Source organism: Erithacus rubecula (genome assembly GCF_903797595.1).
Source record: "Erithacus rubecula genome assembly, chromosome: 3".
NCBI lineage: Eukaryota > Metazoa > Chordata > Aves > Passeriformes > Muscicapidae > Erithacus > Erithacus rubecula.
In genome coordinates this window covers 42,268,460-42,289,944 of record NC_136689.1, presented here as the reverse complement: position 1 = coordinate 42,289,944, position 21,485 = coordinate 42,268,460, and the positions used below count along the sequence as shown (strand labels likewise).

Genomic DNA, 21,485 nt, shown 5'->3' with positions numbered 1-21,485 from the left:
TCAGCTTATCTAAACACTTTAACCATTGTTTTCTCAAACACTGGAATTGCATTTCCAAGCTCTGTTTCTTTTCAGCAAAGCAATCCTTGTGAAATCCACTGTGAAAGAAGGAGATGCTACACGTGACTGAGCTGGTACCACTAACTTGTTCCAAGTACAGAGGTAAGAAACTTCAGTTTGCTCAGTGCATGAAGCTTATATAGAAGTAGTTGTACAACTTTAAATCCTCAAGACAACTTACTGGCCTTGTCCTCTGGGCAGGTTAAGAACTTCATAAGCATCATCTATTGACATGGTAGGTGGCTTCTTCTCCACCTCCTTCTTCCAAGCTTCTAGGGTATCTTTCAACAGTTTAACCTCAAGAATTACAATTGATTAGTGTTTCATTTATGCTGACACCAATATACAATTTTTAATAAAAATGTTATTTTATTAATGAATCCTGTATTTTATTCAAGATAAAAGCACCTTGAGATTAAAATTACTATGTAAGAGTCAAATGAGACAATGGAGAATCATTTAAATAAGATACAGTTCACATCATAATAGTACAAAAACGGCAAAGCTGCATGAATAAATAAATCTGCTTAGACAGATCTAGTCCACAGACTTGTACCAAAAAGATCTCTTCAGTTAATGTACTCACACATTAGCTTGGTTTCTTCTGCAGCATGGACAAATAAGAACCCCAAAGTCATGACTTTCATTTCATCTCCCCACCCCTAAAAAACGATCCACTGAAACACTCTCTGAAGTTTCTTGGATGCTTGAATTTGCTATTTAAGTAGTCACCACATGGAGAATACACTTATGGGGTTGCTATGTGGAAAGAACACTATGCTGCTTCAAGATAAAGCAGTGTTTAATGTATTTACTTGTGAATCAAAATTCACAATAAAGGAGTTACTTGCAACAAATCTAGTATTTGATTATGTTAATATTTTAGGATTTTTTGTTAACTTTTAGGACTAGAAGGTCAAGAACTAAATGAATCCTAAAATACTTCTTACTTACTGGATCTTTAATTGGCCAGTCTGGAAATCTGAGTGTATCACAAAGATGCTTGAGGTAATAAATGTTACAGAACAGCTCATTTTCCAGTTGGGGATAGTTGATAACCGGGATGGGACAGTATTGGTAGAGGGCTCTTGTATTGCTTTGAAGACGAGGGGTGAAGTCAGCCAGATGAGCAGCAATCTTCTCTATCATTAGACGCCTAAAAGTTACAAAGTTTAGTTTAACACTTGCCCAGCAGTCCTCAATCCTCACTGTACAAGCATGTTCAATGACTTCTTCTGAAAAGGTTTTCCTTAGAAGTTTCCTACATTTCAGTAGGGACTTAGAATTGGATTCTGTTCCTATTCTATTAGAGAGCTGAAGTTTATTAAAAACAATTAAAAGTGGTATTTTGCTTTCCTCCACACCTCTTTACTTTCTGGAAGACCCTAATATGTATTGAAATATTAGAGGTATATCACAGAGATAAGTGCTGGTAGCAAAAAAGTACATATTAATGAGTAAGTATAAAGCACTTAACATACATAGTCAAGTCTCCATTCACAAAAGTAACTTATGCAAGATGTTCAGGGAAATATTGCCCTTTCCACTGCCAATTCTGCTCTCCCCTGCCCTGGCTATTTTTGGTTAAAGCAGAGCCCAGTGCAGGACGTTGCCCTTGCAGAAGGCAAACTGGAGAAAGTCATAGAATCCAGGTATTTTCAGCTTTAAGAATTTTAAATACCTCTTCAATATAACCTGCAGTTCAGATTTATTTGTCCCTCTGACAGAAACCAGTTACCTCATTTCACTGCTCCAAATGGCTTCCGGAGTGTCAAATTCTCCAAGGAATATCTCAGAAAATTTTTCTGGTTCATAGTTTTCCAAATAACACACCATTGCTTCAGGAAGAATATGTCCAAGTATACTTCTTTGAACTATATCTTGGCTTTTTGTCTACAGAAGAGATTACATGGTCATCTCAAAAGTAATTGAATTCTGTCTTTCTAACTGAGACCTAAAAATTCTCCCCCTTTTCCCTTATAGTTCTTATATTCTAGTTAAAACAGCTACAAGTAGGCTGCAAATTATTTGTAAATGGAGGTAGTTACTCTTGCACTCTACTCACTTCTTCAGACTTGAAGGCTTGTTTTGTATGTGTGTATTTCAAAAACCTAGAACAGAAACAGCAGTTATTTTCTTTGTTTGATACTTAGGTACCCTTGAATAATAAGCAGACCAACATACTCCAGCTGGCAGGTATTACACATTTACTTTGAGATAAAAGAGTAAGGCACAGTTGTATGAATTTCTGTACTATGTTCATTAAATCCTTGGAAACTCCATCAAACCAAGCACTCCCATGTTAAAAAATGTCTTATGTTCATAATTTCAGTTTGAAAGTCTTGTTAATGCAAGTTGGTTTTATATACACACACAAAAAGATGCTGATAGAGACACAGAGAAGCTCTATGCTGTTAGATCATCACTGCAGGGACAAAACAAGGTGATTTTAGACTAACTGTTGATAGTTCTATTACAGTAGAGTCACCATGGAAGCATGCAATCATTTCCCAATGCATTTCACTGTACAAGAGACTTAACTGGAATCATAGGACAGCTTTTTATGAACTAAAGCATTCAGAAGAAAAGTACTGAAATGAACTGCAATAGCCAGCTGCATTTGCAATGCATTATCAGGCAGTACAGACTGCTTTAACTTGTTTTAGGCTTCAGTATTGAAAGAGGCTATTAGATTTTTTTAAACCTTTTCAATAGCTTCCTACTACCAAAAGCTACATCAGCATATATGTAGCCTGTAGCTTTTTAGTACTTGTAATGGTTTATTCTACAATAAGGTATGCCCAGTTGTACTGTTAGAACTGTATAATCATACATTCTCATTCCCTCTCTGAGAGGATCATAAGCAATTCACTTTTTAGTGATTGACTAGATCACATGGAGGCAATTCTAGAAGAAGAACTTCATGTTAGCTCTAGCAAGCCACACTTCCCAGAGCATGTAGAGATGTAGTTGAGCAGTCCTGAGGATGACTGGTCAAGAGGTACTTTTTCTTTACCTTGCAATAGGAAGTACATTGGAACCTGTGTACATCATGATGAAGAAGAATACTCCACTCAGGTAAAAACGAGGTAACTGAGGGTTGTCTTGCATGACATGAGAGAGCAATACAGCAACTTTTTCCACAAGGATAGGATCAAAAGTCAGTAGTAGCTGAAATCAAACACATGCATTTATATTAGCTGCAAGTATGCAAGTTGCCTAGCCAAAACTGAAGTTTTAGCTAATTATTGGGACAACCCAGAAACTTACAGGAAATACAGTTAAAGAATACTTCAGCTTAAAAAGAGCAAGTGTCAACCAAATAATATTTAATATCGAAAGGGATCTCTGGAGATCATCTTGTCAAACCTCTGTGCTAAAAGCACAGTCTTCTAGACCTGTTTGACAAAGCCCATGTCCCGTACCAGACACCTTCAGTACCACCAAGGATGGAAATACTTCTTTATGAGCTATTGGCTGAAAAGCACGGAATTTGCAACAACACCCCGTGAAGTGAACAACTGCTTGGTCAGAGATCTGCATGATGTTATAATTGTTCTTTGATGTGTCTGCTCCACCTAAAGTACTCACATGGGGAAGACAGTAAACTTTTACTCATTTAGGCACATTTTTGAAGAGTTATTTACCTGAGTGATATGAGGAAGGCAAGTACTATCTGTCAACAGCCTTTTCACTCTAGGCAGAGGTCTTATAATAGCATTATCTTGATCCCTAAAAAAATCAAGTAGAACAGCAGTAAGCACACATGTGCCTTTTCTCTTTCAAGAATGAACAATTTTATTAAGCATAACTATTAGACTATTGAAGCTATATTTTGTTAACTTCAAAGTCTGTTGTTTGACTTGGTAAGTGTGGTTTAGTGTCCTGCATTAAAGCAGTTTTGTTTAAGTTAAACAAGAGCCTGTCTATAACATTAGAAATGCACATAGCATGTGCATTCATTTTTCCAAGTTCTTGACACAATACTAGTATTGTCTCATTTACAAACTCTCTATTTTACCACAGAATTGATTACTACTATGTAAAAGGCTCTTTAATAAAGTTCCTTAATGTACTACTTTCTAAGAAAAGCTTTAAGAAGAATTTATGAATTCATGCATCTGCCAAAGTTAACCCTTTCTGCTTAAAAATCACTGTTTACCTGCTGGGAAAATATCCACACATGGTGATGAGCATGTTGAGGACAAGTGTGGCAAGGTCAGTCTCATTCAAAACAGGCTGGCCACTGGCAAGCAAGCACCATTTTAGCTGAGGGATGACCTGTAAGGGTCGCCAGCCATCCATACCCTGAGCCCAGCAACGAGTTTTTGAAGTCAGCTTTCCACTGTTCCATAGTTCCTGCATCTATTGCAAAATTAGAGATTAATTTAGTTTATTCAGCATTCAGAGCCATCTTTACGTCTAAACACTCACGACAAGTTTTTAACTGCTGTATGGCAGACTATTACAGCTGCATGAAATTTCAATGTGTTTATAACTCTGTCATAGAACCACAAAGTAGAAGGTGTCAGATTATGCTGCAACTGAGGCATGAAGGGATAGGCAGTCTTACCAAAATGGCCATAGTCTGTAGTTCTTGGCACTAAACCAAGTCTCTTACCTAGCTTTAAATAAGGATTAAAGTTACTTGGAGAACATTCTTTAGCATTATTTATGGTCCCTCTCACTGTTTGAAACACACCCAGTCACCAGGACATAAATAATTTGTCAAGTTATGAGTCTGAAGCTGACAGGTACCTCTTGAAAGCTGTAAGGACCACTCCTCTCTTTGTCAGCATTGCCGAAGTACCATTCTTTCTCGCTCTCCCTCTTTGCATCAGGTGCTGCCTCAATCACATTGCTCTAAAAGTTGATGTTTACAAGAATAGCTTTAGTTTCACAGTGCAAATATCACACTTCTACAGGAAATGTGAAAAGTACATTGATTTCTTAAATAATTGTCCTTTTCACAGAATAACATATGAGTAGTAAGAAACAAAGGCCCTGTACCTGCAAAGGGACTGTAGCTCTGCTCGTGTGAAGATGTGCCAGAGTAAGAAGATCTACAAGGATTCTGACACCATTTGAATCCATAAGGTCCTTCACATTTCTCTGTTAACAAATGAACTGAGTTACCAAAAGCATTTTCTAGATAAGCACTGCTGCAATTAAGCATTGAACAATTTTATTCAAGTAAGAAGTGACCACAAAAAAGTCTAATCATTCTCTAAAGTGACTAGAATAGTACAATCACCACAATATCTCCACGTTTGCTTCAGCTTTCTCGCCAGTAAGTAACAGCTATCACACTACAGAAAGTTTCATTAAACATTGTTCTAAAACTTCCTCCTATAACTTGAATTTTTACTCAAGTTAACCCTGAAACACTAATTCAGACTATTTTATACAGTCAAAAGACTGCTGTTAATGTACATGTCCACCTTACCTTGTTGAGGATCAGCTTGTTGAGGAACAGGATCAATCTGTCCCGCTCAAGCCTGTCAGTGCACTGTTGCAGCAGAAAAGAACAAGTTAGTACTCCACAGCAAATACTAGAAGTTCCCTTCAAAAATCAACACATATTGTTTCTTCATGCCCAGAAAAGCTGCTGATTCAGTTTCATGCACAGCTAATAAAGGTAGTTTTCTGCCACTGAGGAGCAAAGACCTTGCTGCCCTCCAGCACTTCTGCTGCTCTGGATCAAACCCAATATTCTGCTAAAGTCTACTGTTCTATCAGGACTATGTTTGGATTTGCAATGAACCAGTTGAAACAAGCAAAAGAGAAAAAAAAGAAAGGTTTTAGCCAGCAGAGAGGGTCTTTGATACTACATCCCTGGTGAGATTATCAAGGCTCAAGGCAGAATAAAAAGGGACTACACTGGTTCAGTTTCACTTGCAACAGCCAAAACCCATGCTGATGCAAGGAAAGAATTCCTCCTTCAGATTGCATGGAAATTTATTTTTGCAAGCTGAATCATTTGTCAGACATAACTTAACAGACACTTAATAGGCAAAGCAGCTACTACTATAAATCTAATCCATCACATGTGCTCATCTAAAGCATTCATTAGGTCTGGGGCTGCAGCTCAAAGTCAGTAATTTGAAATAAAGTGATATGGAACAAGATTTTCCTCTCATAAAGCTTCTGCATTTTTTAAAAGCAAGCTGAAGCTGTATCTGCATTTTGTTGGTTTCAAAGAGACTAGTTTGAAATACCTCTATGATCAATATGCTTTTTAGTTAAACTTTAATGAAAATGAAACAAAGGGAGATACTAAGAACAGTTGTTGACAGCATTAAAAAAATATTCACATTCTGTAAATCCAAAACTTGGGCTTCACAGTAACTCGAAGGATCTGAACATATGTTGGACTAGCAGTATGTTAGCTACTATATCCAACAATTTAAAATAATTACCCTTTCTAACATTCCCACAATGTACTTAGTATCAGAAAATGGTCCTATTTCTTCATGACACCTTCCATAAACAATGGCCAATGCTTGCAGACACAAGCATTTCATATTCACTTTTGGGGTAAGCAAGAAGCGATGGTAGAGTTCATTGAAGAATTCGTATCTAAAAAAAGAAATGAGATTTTAGTAAAGAAAACACACATGACCTTGGGAATGAGATAAGGTTTTAATAATGTCTCACGATCTTTTGATTGCTCCACTCGCTTCAGTTTCATCTTCTTCCAGCAGCAATCTTAGATAATAATCCCCTATTTTTATTTCCTCAGAAAGGCACTCATATTTCACCTGTAACACAGAACACCTTATTTAACAATATATATTGTTTCTCCTTCACTAAGTTTTTGCTTGCATAACAATAATAGGTTCAATTGCATCTAAAAACTCAAAAAAGGTTAGCAAACTCTCTTAAGTTGTAGGAAAACTGAAATCTGCAAGTTTTCTGTTAAAGAAACACACATCTACAAGACAAAAGCCACTGGTTATTGCTGCCCCACCTGAATAAATGAAGCTTCTCATCTTACTGAAATCTCCATTTCCAGCCTTTAACTAACTTGTTTCTAATACCAGTCGGTTTTATTAACTAAACTTGGATAACACAAGATGCATTCAGTGACTCAAGTTTTAATAAGTAGTTACTGCACTACAAAGTATTTCACTTAATGTTACTGCAAGACTGAAACACAAGCATGACCTAATTACTAGTTATACTTGCTGTTGTGCTGGATAATAAAAGCCTAGAGGCATCAGTTCACATAGCAAGAAGCTGAAGTGAAATTGCACAATAAAAGGCATCATTAACTTCAGAGCAACTACATTAAATTTAACAAATGTCTCAATGTTCAGTGGTAACAAGCATTTGGCAAGCACTTAAATTGGAGATACCTCTAACAAAATACAAAAGCCACTCTACAGTGGTTTTTATTATCTACAGTTTGCAGATTGCAAAGAAGCCACAAAGTTAACTACAGATTTGATCTCAGCATATCATACAAAGATATCCCACTAACTTGTATGCTTTTAGAGGAGTCTCAGGCCAACATTCCCCTTGGCAAAATGACAGGTTCCACAGTTCACAGAAAAGCCTTTGTTGCCACTATCTAGTTCAAACACTTAAAGCATAGTCCAATAACATATTCTTTACTATTTAAAAGCAAATCTGTGAGACAGCAGCTATTCAATCCAGTCCCAAAGTATCCAGGGTTGTAGCTGCAAGAATGATACGGACACATTCCAGCAGCATAAAGCCACACCGGAGTGTGGAGTCCATGGGGGAAGTCTATATTACTAAGTTTCAAGACTGTATTTCTGATTCTGTCCCAGTTTTCAGTGCTAAAAAGTTGGAATAGCAGACACTGTGACACCCAGAATCCTGTGCCTGACCTATACCTGAAGGAAACTTGGAAGTACAAATGCCAGTGCAAGAAATACTAATCTAAACCCAGTCTTAGTTATTTATTGCATCAATGTAAAAAGCAACCTATAGTTGTGTGACAGGGATAAACTGCATACATAAAAATTGTTCTCTCAAAGCATTAGCCTGATGTCCCGCAGTTCTTCCTGATTTGCACAGTAGTCAGCTGAGAAATTCTCCAAACCAAGTTTGTTCTCATTTCACAAATAGCTCTCAGCTCAAATGCTACTAGAAAGCCATATTCTAACAAGGATGGCAATGGGAATATCTAAGGAATATCGTGCAGTTGAATTCAAGGCCTTGCTTTGCTTCAGCATTACACATTAATTAAAACCACATTGTTTTGTGTGGAACCACAAAAGATAAGAGAACAGTACAGGAAGCGTTTATTGGCACATTACTTGAAAATATCTTGCAAGATGTTTAGAGAAAGCCAATCAAGACCATACTGATTGCTTTGCTAAAGCATCCAGGCTTTTTACTTTAGGTACTGCTGTTCATAGATGAGGATGACAGTGACTTTATCTGTAATTTACAATGCAGCATGTTTTAGCCCCATGACCTATTCATGATTTGGCAAACTAGTATTTAAGACACAGGATTACTGAAACATGAAGGAAACAAAACCAAACTTGTTATCAGGAAGAAACTACCCAAAACAATTAGGATAGAACACTCTCAAAAACAAGTACAACTTGTCTGGACAACAGTGAAAGGACCAACTCTTGCCTTAATGCAAGAATATACCATGGGTTCTGATAAATGTTTCATCTCTACAGCATCATTTATTAGGTTAAAGAGGTTTATGCTTTGCACAGTGACACTGGACAGTAGTACCTGTTCACTGATTTAAGCCTTAGCAGTAGATTCCATAACCCCAAAAAAATTCTAGCTTGTATTAAGGAATCACCAACAGAAGACTCACTTGTGAATAAGGGACAGAAGTGACATTTCATGTAGACATATTTTACAGATGCAGTTCATCTATTTACCTCAAACTCCTGGTGGTTCCATGAGATAACATTAGCACTACCAAGTTCTCTGTCAATATTAAATGCTCTCATCTCAGACTCAAGAGTATCTCTCAGTTCTTCCCGTGTTTTGAAGTTCCAAATCAAGTTTGATCTAGCATGATCCTGAACAAATCTAAGAAAGAAGTTACATAGTTTAAACCCCACAAAACATTATCTGAAAAGCAGACAAGATTCAGCTGGCAAGCTAGGGAAGATTTTTAACATTAATAGACCTTAATTAGAAGGCAGAGAGCAGTGGTCTCCAGTTTGTTACAGTAATTACAGTTGTTCACTTGTACACTGTTTTCACAGCCATGGAGGCCAGCCTAGACTTTGGGCTGAGTTTGCCATCTGCATGTAGCTGACCAAGAGACATGCCAGTGATTCACTGTAAGCCAGTAAGGGCTACAGGTAAACAATATAGAGCAGCTGACATGCACATACCAGCTGTGTTTTAAACCAACAACAACAACATAACAAAGTAGCTCATGCAGTAAAATAAAAGGTGATGTCTTAAGAGTCACAAAACAGTCAGTGCACACTCTTCAGCAGCAGTTATCAACACAGCCTTTGAAGCCAAAGACTGAGAATGGACTTAAATACCAAAGGTTTAGGAGCACACAATCCTTCCTTTCATGAAACTGTATTTGACATTCAGAAACATGAAGCAGTTAAGTTTATGGAATTTCCCCAAGCTTGCTTACACAGTTTGTTGGCCAAGCCAAGCTTTTTCAGTATATCACTTAGCCAAAGTGATGTATCTTTTTCAGAGGGAAGCCCCTCCCTTGTAAACTTTGACAGCTGTAAGAACTCACAGGTAAGCAAGCTGCATTTAGGACTTGTGGCACTATTTGAAATCCATGTGCTTTCTCTTGCCCTGCTTTAAGCTATGTTTGTTCCAATTCAAGTTACAACATCTTGAGAAGCACACAGGTTGATGTACCATCAAACCACGATGCTTTCCAGTGCTACTTCACTTGGCCTCCCAATACCATGCAGATTTGCACCTGCAGTTTAACTCTTCCAGAATTATTTACTCTTCCTTTTAGTTCAAAGGAAAACACTATGTAGTTTGCTAATATTTCAGATGTTTCTAAATTCCTCCCTTTCCTAAACACAAATGAAATCCTTAAGTATAGCATAGGGGGTTTTTTCTAAGTAGCTGTTGCAAAACACTTGCACTGTGTTTCAAGGCAGGCAGAAACTGGAAGTCTCAAACTCAGAAGATATTACCAAAAATAGCCAACCAGATAAAAACTTGCATCTGAGACCACCATATTAGCCTCAGTATTTTCACCTGTAATAGAAGAGATCCCAGTTTGCTTCTATTTTTATTCTTTGGCGCCGTTTCCTTAATATCACTGGTTTCTGAATAATGTTCTGCAAAAAAACCAAATTTGCACAAGTTAGTAGAGGCAGATACCTCCCATTTTCCTCTTTTAAAATAAAAAGTCTGGATTTTTTATACTCCTTCAAAAACCATACCAAGTTAAGCCTCTTTAATAATGTCTTCTTTTCTAGTGAGTACCAGCAACAGACTTTCACAAGTGTTATTAGCACCAAGTTAAATCATGCCAGAGAAACTTTCAGCTGTTTGACCAATCATTTGTTTAGAAGCAAGTTATCACTGATAAAAGCTTAATTCCCACCACCACAGGCATTCATCAGCTCCAAAGCTGATGGAGGTGAAAATCCACATGAAGAATGTTTTCCTCTTAAAAGGAAAGAACTAGAGGAAGCTACAAAAATGAAACCAAGCCTGACTTGGTCACTGAAAGATTCCCTATTCTGATGCAGCATGAAATCAGTGTTATCATTGACATGAGGTATCACATGCAAGCACAAGTCTGAGCAACAGAGTTCACACAAGTGACAAGAGATATACAGACTCACCATATTGTTTCTGTCCTGATTATGAAGAAAAATTGGAAGAAAAAGAAAAATACATTTAACACTCCAGAATCACTGAAGTAATTTAAAGTGGTAACACCAAACTTGCTACTACTTCTTCCAAACTACTCTTGCATACTTTTACTGTGAAATGTTACAGCTCAGAACTCCACATAGAAAAATGACTCTTTAAAATCCGTATCTGGACAAGCTGTTTAAAGTGCAATTTGACTTTCCACTGTTTTTCACATTTCTTCATTTCTCCTGTTTTGAACCTAATTCACCATTATTTCAGAAATATTACTGTCAAACTAGTGCACACATTCTACATCAAACTTGAGCTAGATTTTCCCAAATTAAAGCTTATTGCTACATCAGCACAAGTAAAAACACAGGCATTTTCAATATTCTGCATTGTGCTTTTCATCCTTCCTTGCATGTACAACAGATTGTTTCAATTCCAAAATGCATGAAAACAAGATGAGTCAATACACTAAAGAAAGTTAAGGGAAACACCTCATAACTTAAAGTTTGTCATCTAGAACATGGCAATAAAACTAAAAGGAGACCAACAGTAAGAATTCAAGCACTGCTTAAGCTCACTTCTTATAATATTGGATCAAAACAGTTATTTATGACTTCAGTCTCAATCATGACCTTAGACCCAGTCTTATGCCTTCTAAGCACTGAGATACCTATATTCAAGTGAATCCTAAGGTGGTGTCCCTGTCCTAGATGATGTTTAAGGTCCCTTCCAACCCAGGCTATTCTATGATTCTTCAAGCAGATTCCATAACAAAAATATTACTAGTGTGAAGTACATAAATTTGAATGTGAAGAATACACTTTCTTTTAAGTATACTTCAAAAACTGGTTTTACCACATTTCAAAGAATTTTATCCTGTGTAATTATCTTACAAGAAACACCTATAGGCTGCACTGCAGTTTGATAAGGTTGGCTAAAGCTTAATACATACACTGAAGGAATTAATTTGCCCGCTTTACATTCTCCCTGGAACTAGTTTCTAACCCAAGAATAGTAAGAAGTAGAGAGTTTGCTAAAAGGAAGGAGAACTCTCACATCACAACGCTTCTTTACTATTTGAACATGTGTCCTGACACTCAACTGCAACTTAGTCAAGTTACTCTAACAAAGACTTGGAAATACTTTTACCTCCTTTTGAGCTATGCCCATTCGATCTCTCCAGTGCATCAAGACTAGATCCACTTTCTCTTTGGCAAATTTTTCAACCTCCTTTGCAGCTTTTCCAGCCAGTCTCTGCCACTCTGGCACTTTATTAAACTTGCCATACTGATCCTGCAGAATAAAACCAATTACTTACAGCTGTGTTTGCTGCAGGTCAATGCAGCAATCAAGTGTCTGTATTAGAAAAGTCACTAAGATTGTACATCTAGATAATGGAATAGGTAAGACAACTACTTTTACTTACAGTCGCAATTTTTAAGTTATCTCTAACATGCATTCTATCAGCATCTTTTTCAGGAACAGGATCAGCACTGTCAAGGTATGCCAGCAAACCTGGTGGCTAAAAACATTTAAAACCAGTGTAAGCACACATGTGGCTAATGGACAGAAACCATCACATTAGGTACTGACATAATTTTATTAAATCAGAGATTTCAAAACAGAATTTATATTTTACTCTAACTATGTAAAGCAGCAGCATTTTTTGCTGTGATTACCAAATGCCACCATCCTCAACAGAATTGCTCAACAGAGACATATTACTGGCAGCAGAACTCTTGGTTATATCCTATTTCTTAAAGCAGCACTTAACGGCCTAAAGAACGCAGGAAGAAAAGAGTAGATCCCAGGGCAGTACTGAGAGGGATGAATAACACTAGAATCCATCCATATCCTCTAATATGGACTAAATGTTACATGTGATATTAGAGATGAGATAGTCTTTTTTGACTAAGCTTTCCATAAGGTAGTGACCAAGATCAGGACAGTTTACTCTGCCAAAAATGAAGAAACTGCTATTTTGAAATGAAAAGCTGGTAATTTCCCAGATAATTTCTTACAACACTACTCATTGAATTAACTTCACTGAAGTAACTTAAGCAAGAAGCATTCAGGAGGCTGTAAGGGTGAAAGAACATATGAACAATCAGCATATAAACTAACAACACACAGATTTAACCAAGTTACAAGCAAACAAAGTTTGACAGACAAGGCATGAAAGCACAGACAGAACTCTTAATACCTTAATTTCTTACTGGCACAAGAAAGCATTAGTGACATGCTTACAATGTCTCTCACATATTTGTCCTTTTAATCAAGAAAAAGGAGACACCTTATTTTTAAGTTTGATGTCAAAGTATTTTAAAAAGTGTCAGGGAAGTAACAGAAAATTTTTAGAGTATGAGATCCTTTGAACTAGACATCAGTATCCTTTAATTAGCAGATGCCAGACTGCTGATCTCCCAGGCCTCCCAGAACTTCCCCTTGAAAGGAGAACATGCTTACTATATAGACTGTCTCAACTTTGATACTGCAAGCTTTCATATTTTATTCTTTCACTATTTCATATTCCATTTTTTACTTACCAAAATACGTTTCAACAAATTCATAGCAGTTTTGTTCTCAGCTGTCCAGAGGCCAACCAAATGTCTACTTAACTGCCTGAAAAAGCCATTGAAATTAACAAACTGCAAGTTAGTACTTTAAACAGATTTTTAAACCACTAAACTGTGACCCTTACCATGCTGATGAAATGAAGATGAGCAAGAGTTTCGTGCTCTTGAGTGAGTAAGAGCACAAAGCATTACATTGTTCAAGGATATGCTCTGCATGCTTTAAAGTGTTGCCTTTAAGAAGTTCCAGTGAAGTTAGTGGAACAGTAGCAGCACATGCTTTTTGATCTAGACCTCAAAGAACACTTGAGTAATAGAGCAGAAATATCTAATAACCAAATGTAAGTTTATTCAGCCAACATTAAGTTACAGCTAAAGTTAAGAGGCTAGAAGCCATCAAGAACTGCTACATGCTCTACTTCAAGTTCTTAATACCAGTTATTGGCTAGAAAAGCCTTTCTGGGAGCCTGCCTTCTATGCTTTCCAATGCAAACTGATGCTTTCTGCCAACATTTTTCACTAGAATTCTACTGCACTGAACTGAAGCATTGCTACAAGCACATTGTAAGTAGTAGCACCAAACAGAACTAGCAAGACAGATGGTTTCATACCAGCTCTCTCCTGGATGACACAAAGTGGTAATAAGCTCCACCTGTCCCTAAATTCCTTAGCAACTCTAAGCTCTTCAGGAATTCACAGCTAAAGCTTCTATAATCTTGTATTTAGGTGGAAATAACTGAATCACCACTCATCCTCCACATACACTCAGAGATCACAGGTCCTACTGACTGTTGAATCAGGGAAAAATTTCTGTGAGGAAACTTCTCTCTCAGATAGGATGGGTGACCCTAGCTGCATGCGAGATGTCTGAGATGTGCACAGCCATTTTTATACAGTTGTACAGGAAAAGTTGAAACTCTTTAAAAGTTCCAAACATTCTGCTTGACTTTTCTTTCCCTGAATTATAAAAAATATAAATCAAAACTTGAGCCATTAACAAGTAACCAACCCAAGCCCACATTAAGAAAAAATAATCAAGGGTTTATCAGGTGGCTGCAATCTGAAGCTTGCTCTACTAAAACATACCAGCTGCTAAAGAAAATATTCTCCTGAAGAACTGCAACTTTTCTTCTCTGACCTCCCAGTGTTCACTAGGTCATTACTTAGATTTTTTTAAACATGATATATCAAATGAGATGGACATACCTATTTGTAAGCATCCTCTGATCTGTGCTTATTGTAAACATAGCAGTGTGCAAGTGACGAGGTAAGGCACCTTCACTGAGGGCAAGATCTTGCATTTTGGTAGCAATCTCTTTGTCTCCTTCCTTTGGAAACAGGGCAAGATGATTACTAAAGAAAGAATCTTAATTAAGCTGCTTTTATCTCAGTCTACAGTTCAAAGGCCATCTTGACCATCAATTATGCCAACTAATATTCAAAAAACAGAAGCTAGAGTATGATAGGTTTTAAGTGAAAGTTCTCAATAGTTCAATGCTGTAGTAAAGCCATGGACCAGATAGTAGCTACATCTGTAAGGACAGTAACTGAAGAGGATGCCTGTCTCCCATCATACATCAGGAAGTTGTAGTAGAATTTTCACACTGCAATTATAAATTAGGATTAAACAAAGAACAGCAGCCACACAATAGCTTGTTGCTTGACTTCTGCTGACAGTAACCATTTAAGATTAATGGCTGCTGTTCAGTTTAAGCAGCTACATGACTAAGACTGCCACTCAGTCAAGATACATTAGTTGCAATGAATAAGAAAAAGCTTTTGCAATACTTTTACTGTCTAAATGATAGGACTTTTAATAAACAACATAGTAACTTTTAGCTAACATAATCAGGTATATCACTGGAAACTTGAAGATTTGGAATACCTCTATTTCAAGTGTTCATTCACTTCCATTCCAAGAAATAACTAGATGGATTTCAGATGCATAAGCCATTGTGATACAATGAGGCACTAACTTAAGCCCTGAATTTCAACCCAGGAAGTGTCAAGAGTCCATCAGCAAGGTCATTCTGCAACAATCATGAGCAACCCTTGAGAAGTATGGACTTGGCCCATACATTATGTGGTATGGAAACTTAAAGCCAAAGCAAGAACAGAGGCTGGCATCACTAGTCTGCTCTGGGACTGCTACTGCTTGCTAATCCCATATCCATTCCATCTGGCAATGCATCCCAAGAAATATGGCCTCTCCTCCTCTAACATGCATAGGTCTAGTGGCTGTGAGGTATGTGGCTGAGCTACATATAACATTTACAGCCAAATCTTGACTGTAGTATGAAGACATGCAAGACACTACCTAACGTCCCAATTCACATGCTTTCCAAATCCCGAAGTGTAAGATAAAGCAAGTTGCTATATTAAACCACTCACAACTAAGCAGGTGTTCTGTCCCACCCTTCCAACTTCCCCTCCCCACTTTGAGAAGCTAATATAACAAACTTCTCCTTGTAAGCAATTGCACTTCCAAAACAGACAATACATATTTTGCATGCTATCCCAGGCATCGATAAAAATCTCACCTCTATTATTGCCTTCATCACCAAACCTGCTCCTTTCACAATTGCCATGGAAGGGTGCTAGAACAGAATGATAACAAAAAAATTATCCAAGTGCAAAAACTGAAGATTAGATAATCTGTAATTCAGTTACCTTAACTAATGTATGTGGCTGTTATACCTCCAATTCAATTTTGTGAAAGCTAGCCTTATATCTTGGAACAAGTATCTCTCATGCAACTCCCAGACAGAATTCCTGGCACTGAACAGCAGTACCTGTCAGAGAAGCTGGAGTAATGCTGAGGAAACTGGTTGACACAAGCTGACACTAAGCACAAAGCAGAAGAAAATAGTATTTTTTACAGTAAGAAGGCACTGCCATTTTAGGTAAAAAATGCTGCAATCCTTACATGTTTACTACTGAAGGGGATGTTTTCCTCCTGTTTTCTAACTCTTAACTCTAATTTCCTGAGAAAGAAACAAAAAGGCAGAAGACTTTCCAATTGGTGGAAGATCCGTGCACCTGTTGAATCTGTCTTACAGTCCATGTAGTATTTTACTGTATTTCTGGAAACGGGTCTTAGGCAGTCTATTCTACAATGATTTGGCATACCATTCACCAATAATCACCTCAATCTGATAAGTGAAGGCAAAATAATAGGCCACTAAAATATTCATCAAGATAGAAAAGATTAAGGCACATTAACCAGCTGAAGACAAATCTGTCTTTCAGGAAAACAAGAAAAATGTCAATGTTCAATGATTACCTGAAGCCTCTAATAATAGTGAAAAGTAAGTCTTACCTGAAAGAGCTTAAATAGCGTTCTTCCATTAGATGCCACCATTTCCAACAACATGTCAAATTGCTGCCCCTCAGTAGTCTCACTATATGGAGCACATAGGGCAAATGTCAGGAAGTCCAGAAGTGAACTAATTACTAGGGCACCTGTCCCATGATCCTGAAATTAGGAAGAGAGATATGTAATTCAGATACAGTGGTTCAAGAGTATTCTTGATACTGAAGGTGCTTTTTGCTGTCATAGCATTAAAACAGTCTGCAAACAAGTTTAGAATACTCCATAATTCTGAGTATGGCACTACTCAGGTAAATAATTGGTTTCTAAAGCATATCAGAGACTCAAACTACTTTTATCTAGTTTAATCCCACAAATCCAAGTTTATGCTATTCTTTTACTTAAAAGAAACATCCAGTTTTCATATTAAACATGCAAACATTTATTGCAGGACATTCAAATTATGCAGTATTGACAGCTATGTCCTAACCTGTCAAGATCCAAACTTAAATAGAACAAACTTCAGTGCCAGACAGGGCTGGATTTTCAACTGCAGGTGCAAATACATTCAAAAGTACATCTAAGTATGACAAAAGCATTTTCATTGCAGCTAGGAAAGACACTTAAAGAAGCTTAAATCTGTTTCCAAAATTTGACTTACCACATGGGAATTGAATTTCTCTAGTAAATTTTCTAGAAACTTCTTTGAAGAAAGAAGGGAAGCTTTGTTCAGCTGCTCCTGCCTCAAGTCATAGTCATCATGCATGGGCTATAAAAAAAGAAGTATTCACTACACAGCCACATTTTAACCCTCAGTTCTTAAGAGCTGTAATCCAAAAGCCACTCTTTCTACCCACAAAAAGCATATTCTCCTTCAAGTTCAGCAAGAAATCACTGTATAACAAGTTATTCCATGTCTGAACACACTGCAAATTGAATGGCAGTCCCTATTTCCACATCTCTCAGTAGCCTGAAGTTCACATATTCCAAAGTAAAAGAACCTGAAATTTAATACTTACACACATAAGAGCACAAAGCATGTCAATAGAGGCATGGGTTACGCCATCATTGTTCCTTTTGAGGGCTTTCACAACCTTCACTCCCAATCGTTCTCGAAATCTTTTGAAAGGGAAGCAAAACCACTAAAATCAGAGAAGAAACTAAAAATCATAAAATTAGGATCTGATCTAGTCAGCAGACAAGAGGGGTCTGCTCCCATTGCACTTAGCAAGCCAGTAACTTGACATTTTCATAAATTTGAGATTCTTGGAAGGAAAATATTGACTTCACTGCTAACAACATGCCAAGCACATTAATCAAAATTAAGATGTATCTGTGTAGTAACAGGATACTAATTATAGAGAAACAAAAGTTTATAAAGGTCTCAAAGTGCTTTTTTTACTCTTCTCATAATTTTCTATATTATAGTTGCTCTGTATTTCCTAGTCGAAATATTAGAATTTTTTGTTTCCAGAACAACAGTTCTTCTTTTTTCCTTATGTTATTTAAGATGTAAACTCCAAGAAGTCTGTACTTACTACAGAAGTATAACCTCCTAACATCACTTAATCTTACATTGAAGATAGCAATGACATCAGCACACTTTGAGAATGAAGAACTGCCTACTTCAAGGACAGATGAAAGTACATGTTAAAAATTTTTCCACTAGGAAAATCATTAAACGGTATTTGCCTCAAGGTAGAGTATTTAGCACAGGAAGAATCAGCTTTACTTGCAAATTATTACCTGGGTGTCTCAATTTGCATGAAAGCTTGGTGGCAGCCTTATACTACTGAAAACAATAATATACAGAGTCTTATAGTCCTTTTCAGAAGGGAGTCCTAATTCCATTTCTCACTTTTAGACATAAGTTACTCAAGAGCTATTTTCATTTAGTGCTTCCAACCTTGAAGAGACTTTGCACTTACTTTGGAAGCTGAGTAAAGGCAAGGAAGCCTGCTTTTGAAGCCACTAGTCGTCTAACTGCTTGGAATTGACTTTCAAGCTCTGCATTAGATGCTGCAATATCTCCCTCCTGGGAGAGCAATGCTGTTATGGCATTATTAATGAGCTTCTCCTTGTTTTCTGAGAACAGACCCTGGTTAAAAAATAACAATCATTAATTTCTTTATGCATTAGCAACATCTTAAAAGGATGGGTAAAGGCTCTATTCTTACATCTTGTGTAACTGCATGTAGGACTCCACTGTAGGAAATGTTAGCATTGAACCTGAACACAGCATCTGCAAAGTTACCATCTGAAAAAAGACATATCAAAAGATAAGTGTACAATACCTGACTCAATATCTGTGTGCTTTAAAGAGCACTATAAATTCACAAAGAAGCATTAGCTTACTTGGAGGAGCAGCCAAAAACTTCAGATGAAGGCTCTCAACTTCTTCATCTACAGGCATACTGAGTAATCCCCAACGCTGGCCTTTGTGTGTGGAGGTCATTTTCACACAGACATCTCTATTACCAGAAGCTCTCACTCCATCCAACAAGCTAGCCAGGAGAGAATCTCTGGGTTGGGAAAATGACACACAAATACAATTTATGTCAGAGAAGTGGTGCCAAAGAACCAAGTTACAAGGAAAACAGGGTGGGGGGGGGGGGGGTAGGGGGGTGGAAATCACATAACAAAAAGACGCCAATATTTGGAATCTCTTATTAACACTACTGCACAGCTACACCTCTGGAAGAAACCACTAACTTTCAGTGTTCCTTTATTCACTGTAAGGAGAGAACTGACTTACATCCAGTATAGCCAGCTGCAGCCTTTCACTAATGGGATCAATTCTAGATTATCTGTTAACAAGTGACACATGTTGTCAGCCAATTCATCCCTGTGCTTTCTGCAAAACCTCACTTAGCAGGATTAGACTGTATTACAGCTGCAAGTGCACCCAGGGACTGTTCTGTTGGTTATTTTAAATAGAATCAACTAATACTGTCTCAAGCAGAGAGCTCAAAGGGTTCACAGCCTTCACATTTCCATATTACTTAGACTGTGCTTTCTTCCGATGTCTCAGATATACTATTTAACCAAGTACTGCATACACAGAACTATATTGCTTAGGAGAGACAGGCTGTATCTAACTGTCCACCACCCTTTCATGTTAATCAGAAAACTTCTGGAGAGATTTGCTCGAAGTTGGGATGAAGGTAAATTTAGTTCCTGTAGCAAATCTTGATTTGTAAGTGGCAGGCTGCTAAAACAGCAAGTTCTCAAGTAAACCCCTCCAATGATCAGAGTTTATAGAAGTTGAGGAACTATAAGCACTACAGTGCCAACTTCCATTTGAATCTATAATGCACAAAAGCTCCAGTTACCTTTCTGTTGAAGAATATTTCCGAATTTGTCCTTTGATGAATTCAATAGTAAAAAGCTGGGGGTTTTCACAGTCACACACTATTGCAAATACCTAAAAATAAGGGATGAGGATTACATTCACGAAGCAGAGTTATTTAGCTACTCTGCAAATTAAGGCTTACATATACAATCAATTCTTCCCTTTAAGAGCCTTTATTTGAAGAAGTGGTACTGAGAAAGAATGCCCCTTACCTCGCCTAAAGGTTTCAAAGTTGTAATGTTGTAGGTAGCTGGATCCCTCTCAACTAAGCAAGCTTCTGTAAGAGCTAGTACTCTTTTCACAGGTTCCTTGTAAAACAGGAGAGAAACATGCTAGGAAAGGGAATACTTAGTACTTAATAGGAACCAAGTATGTTCAGTCTGACAGCCTTACCAAGTGCCTAGGTGTTATTTTTTGAACAACAAACTCTGCTAAAGATGTAATAGATTCATCATTGCTGTACTTTCCAAAGCGAAGATTCAAGTATTGCTCAAATTCTAGGGATTCTTTCCTTATCCGCAGAGATATGCCTATGAAGTTGCCAGCATGTTCTATTGCACTCTTGATAATTTCCTCCCTCTGCTCAGAGGCAAACAGGTGCTGCAAATTTTGTCAAGAAAAAATAATTAACAGGTGAAAAATACAGCATGCCAAAGAAAATCACGGTTCTATAAATAATCCTCCTCTACATACATAACAGTAGGGAATGGTCACAGCAGCTGGACCAGCCTTTGCTAGGTACATAGTATAGACAGGTATTTATTACACAAGACATGCACAATTAATGTTACTTTTGCATAAAAAAACCCAAAGTTCTATAGCAGCTATTTCTAAAGGATACCCTGCTACACATTACTGTGCCATTAAAGTTATGGTCTCCATGACTTGCCTGTCCACCCTTGGCAACAGACCCTGACAGCCTGGCAGGAGTGAGGACCCAGAGAAAGCAATTGGATTACCACTGGTGATCTTCAAGGTTAGGGCAGCTCTAGAGGATCAATTATATATTGCTAGTTTTATGCCAGAGAAATGCATGCTGCAGTACAAAAGACATAGAAACCCTCATCTAGTCCTATTTTGTTAGTAGAGACTGAGGTAGCTATACCTAGGAATTAATTTATGGTTAATAATGTAAAGATCCTTTTCAGCTGTTTGAAGTACAGTACACAGAAACCCTGTCATAATTGTAGAATCAACATTACACTGCAATATTTCCCAAGCAAAGCTGCCAAGTAATCAGATCACAGGTCTCAAGAGGCAATGGCATCACTGATCAATCTATTTCTGAATTGAATCCCTCCATCAGTTAGGTAGATTAGTTAACACTCTACCTGTCACTTCTGTAAATTTGAGAAATGATAGGAAATTCCACATC

The 21,485-nt window shown here is 37.4% G+C and overlaps 1 protein-coding gene across 2 annotated transcripts in view; it reads right to left on the bottom strand.

The window, feature by feature from the left end:
- Positions 1-21,485, bottom strand: part of DNAJC13 (DnaJ heat shock protein family (Hsp40) member C13) — a 56,778-nt gene that overhangs the window by 20,125 nt on the left and 15,168 nt on the right. Inside the window, exons 7-35 of one of the 2 annotated variants that reach the window (XM_079302021.1) lie at positions 20,504-20,710; positions 20,323-20,418; positions 20,091-20,182; positions 19,114-19,280; positions 18,936-19,015; positions 18,687-18,856; positions 17,778-17,877; positions 17,420-17,527; positions 16,768-16,923; positions 15,989-16,045; positions 14,655-14,776; positions 13,422-13,497; positions 12,302-12,397; positions 12,025-12,168; positions 10,854-10,868; positions 10,258-10,340; positions 8,940-9,093; positions 6,718-6,821; positions 6,480-6,639; positions 5,507-5,569; positions 5,071-5,172; positions 4,819-4,923; positions 4,223-4,425; positions 3,708-3,792; positions 3,077-3,231; positions 2,126-2,171; positions 1,799-1,953; positions 1,015-1,216; positions 242-357 (exon numbers count right to left, since the gene is read on the bottom strand). In XM_079302021.1, the coding sequence (XP_079158147.1) occupies positions 242-357; positions 1,015-1,216; positions 1,799-1,953; positions 2,126-2,171; positions 3,077-3,231; positions 3,708-3,792; positions 4,223-4,425; positions 4,819-4,923; positions 5,071-5,172; positions 5,507-5,569; positions 6,480-6,639; positions 6,718-6,821; positions 8,940-9,093; positions 10,258-10,340; positions 10,854-10,868; positions 12,025-12,168; positions 12,302-12,397; positions 13,422-13,497; positions 14,655-14,776; positions 15,989-16,045; positions 16,768-16,923; positions 17,420-17,527; positions 17,778-17,877; positions 18,687-18,856; positions 18,936-19,015; positions 19,114-19,280; positions 20,091-20,182; positions 20,323-20,418; positions 20,504-20,710 (3,419 nt within the window). The remainder of the gene's footprint in view (positions 1-241; positions 358-1,014; positions 1,217-1,798; positions 1,954-2,125; positions 2,172-3,076; positions 3,232-3,707; positions 3,793-4,222; positions 4,426-4,818; positions 4,924-5,070; positions 5,173-5,506; positions 5,570-6,479; positions 6,640-6,717; positions 6,822-8,939; positions 9,094-10,257; positions 10,341-10,853; positions 10,869-12,024; positions 12,169-12,301; positions 12,398-13,421; positions 13,498-14,654; positions 14,777-15,988; positions 16,046-16,767; positions 16,924-17,419; positions 17,528-17,777; positions 17,878-18,686; positions 18,857-18,935; positions 19,016-19,113; positions 19,281-20,090; positions 20,183-20,322; positions 20,419-20,503; positions 20,711-21,485) is intronic. The other variant, XM_079302022.1, reaches the window with a different exon arrangement.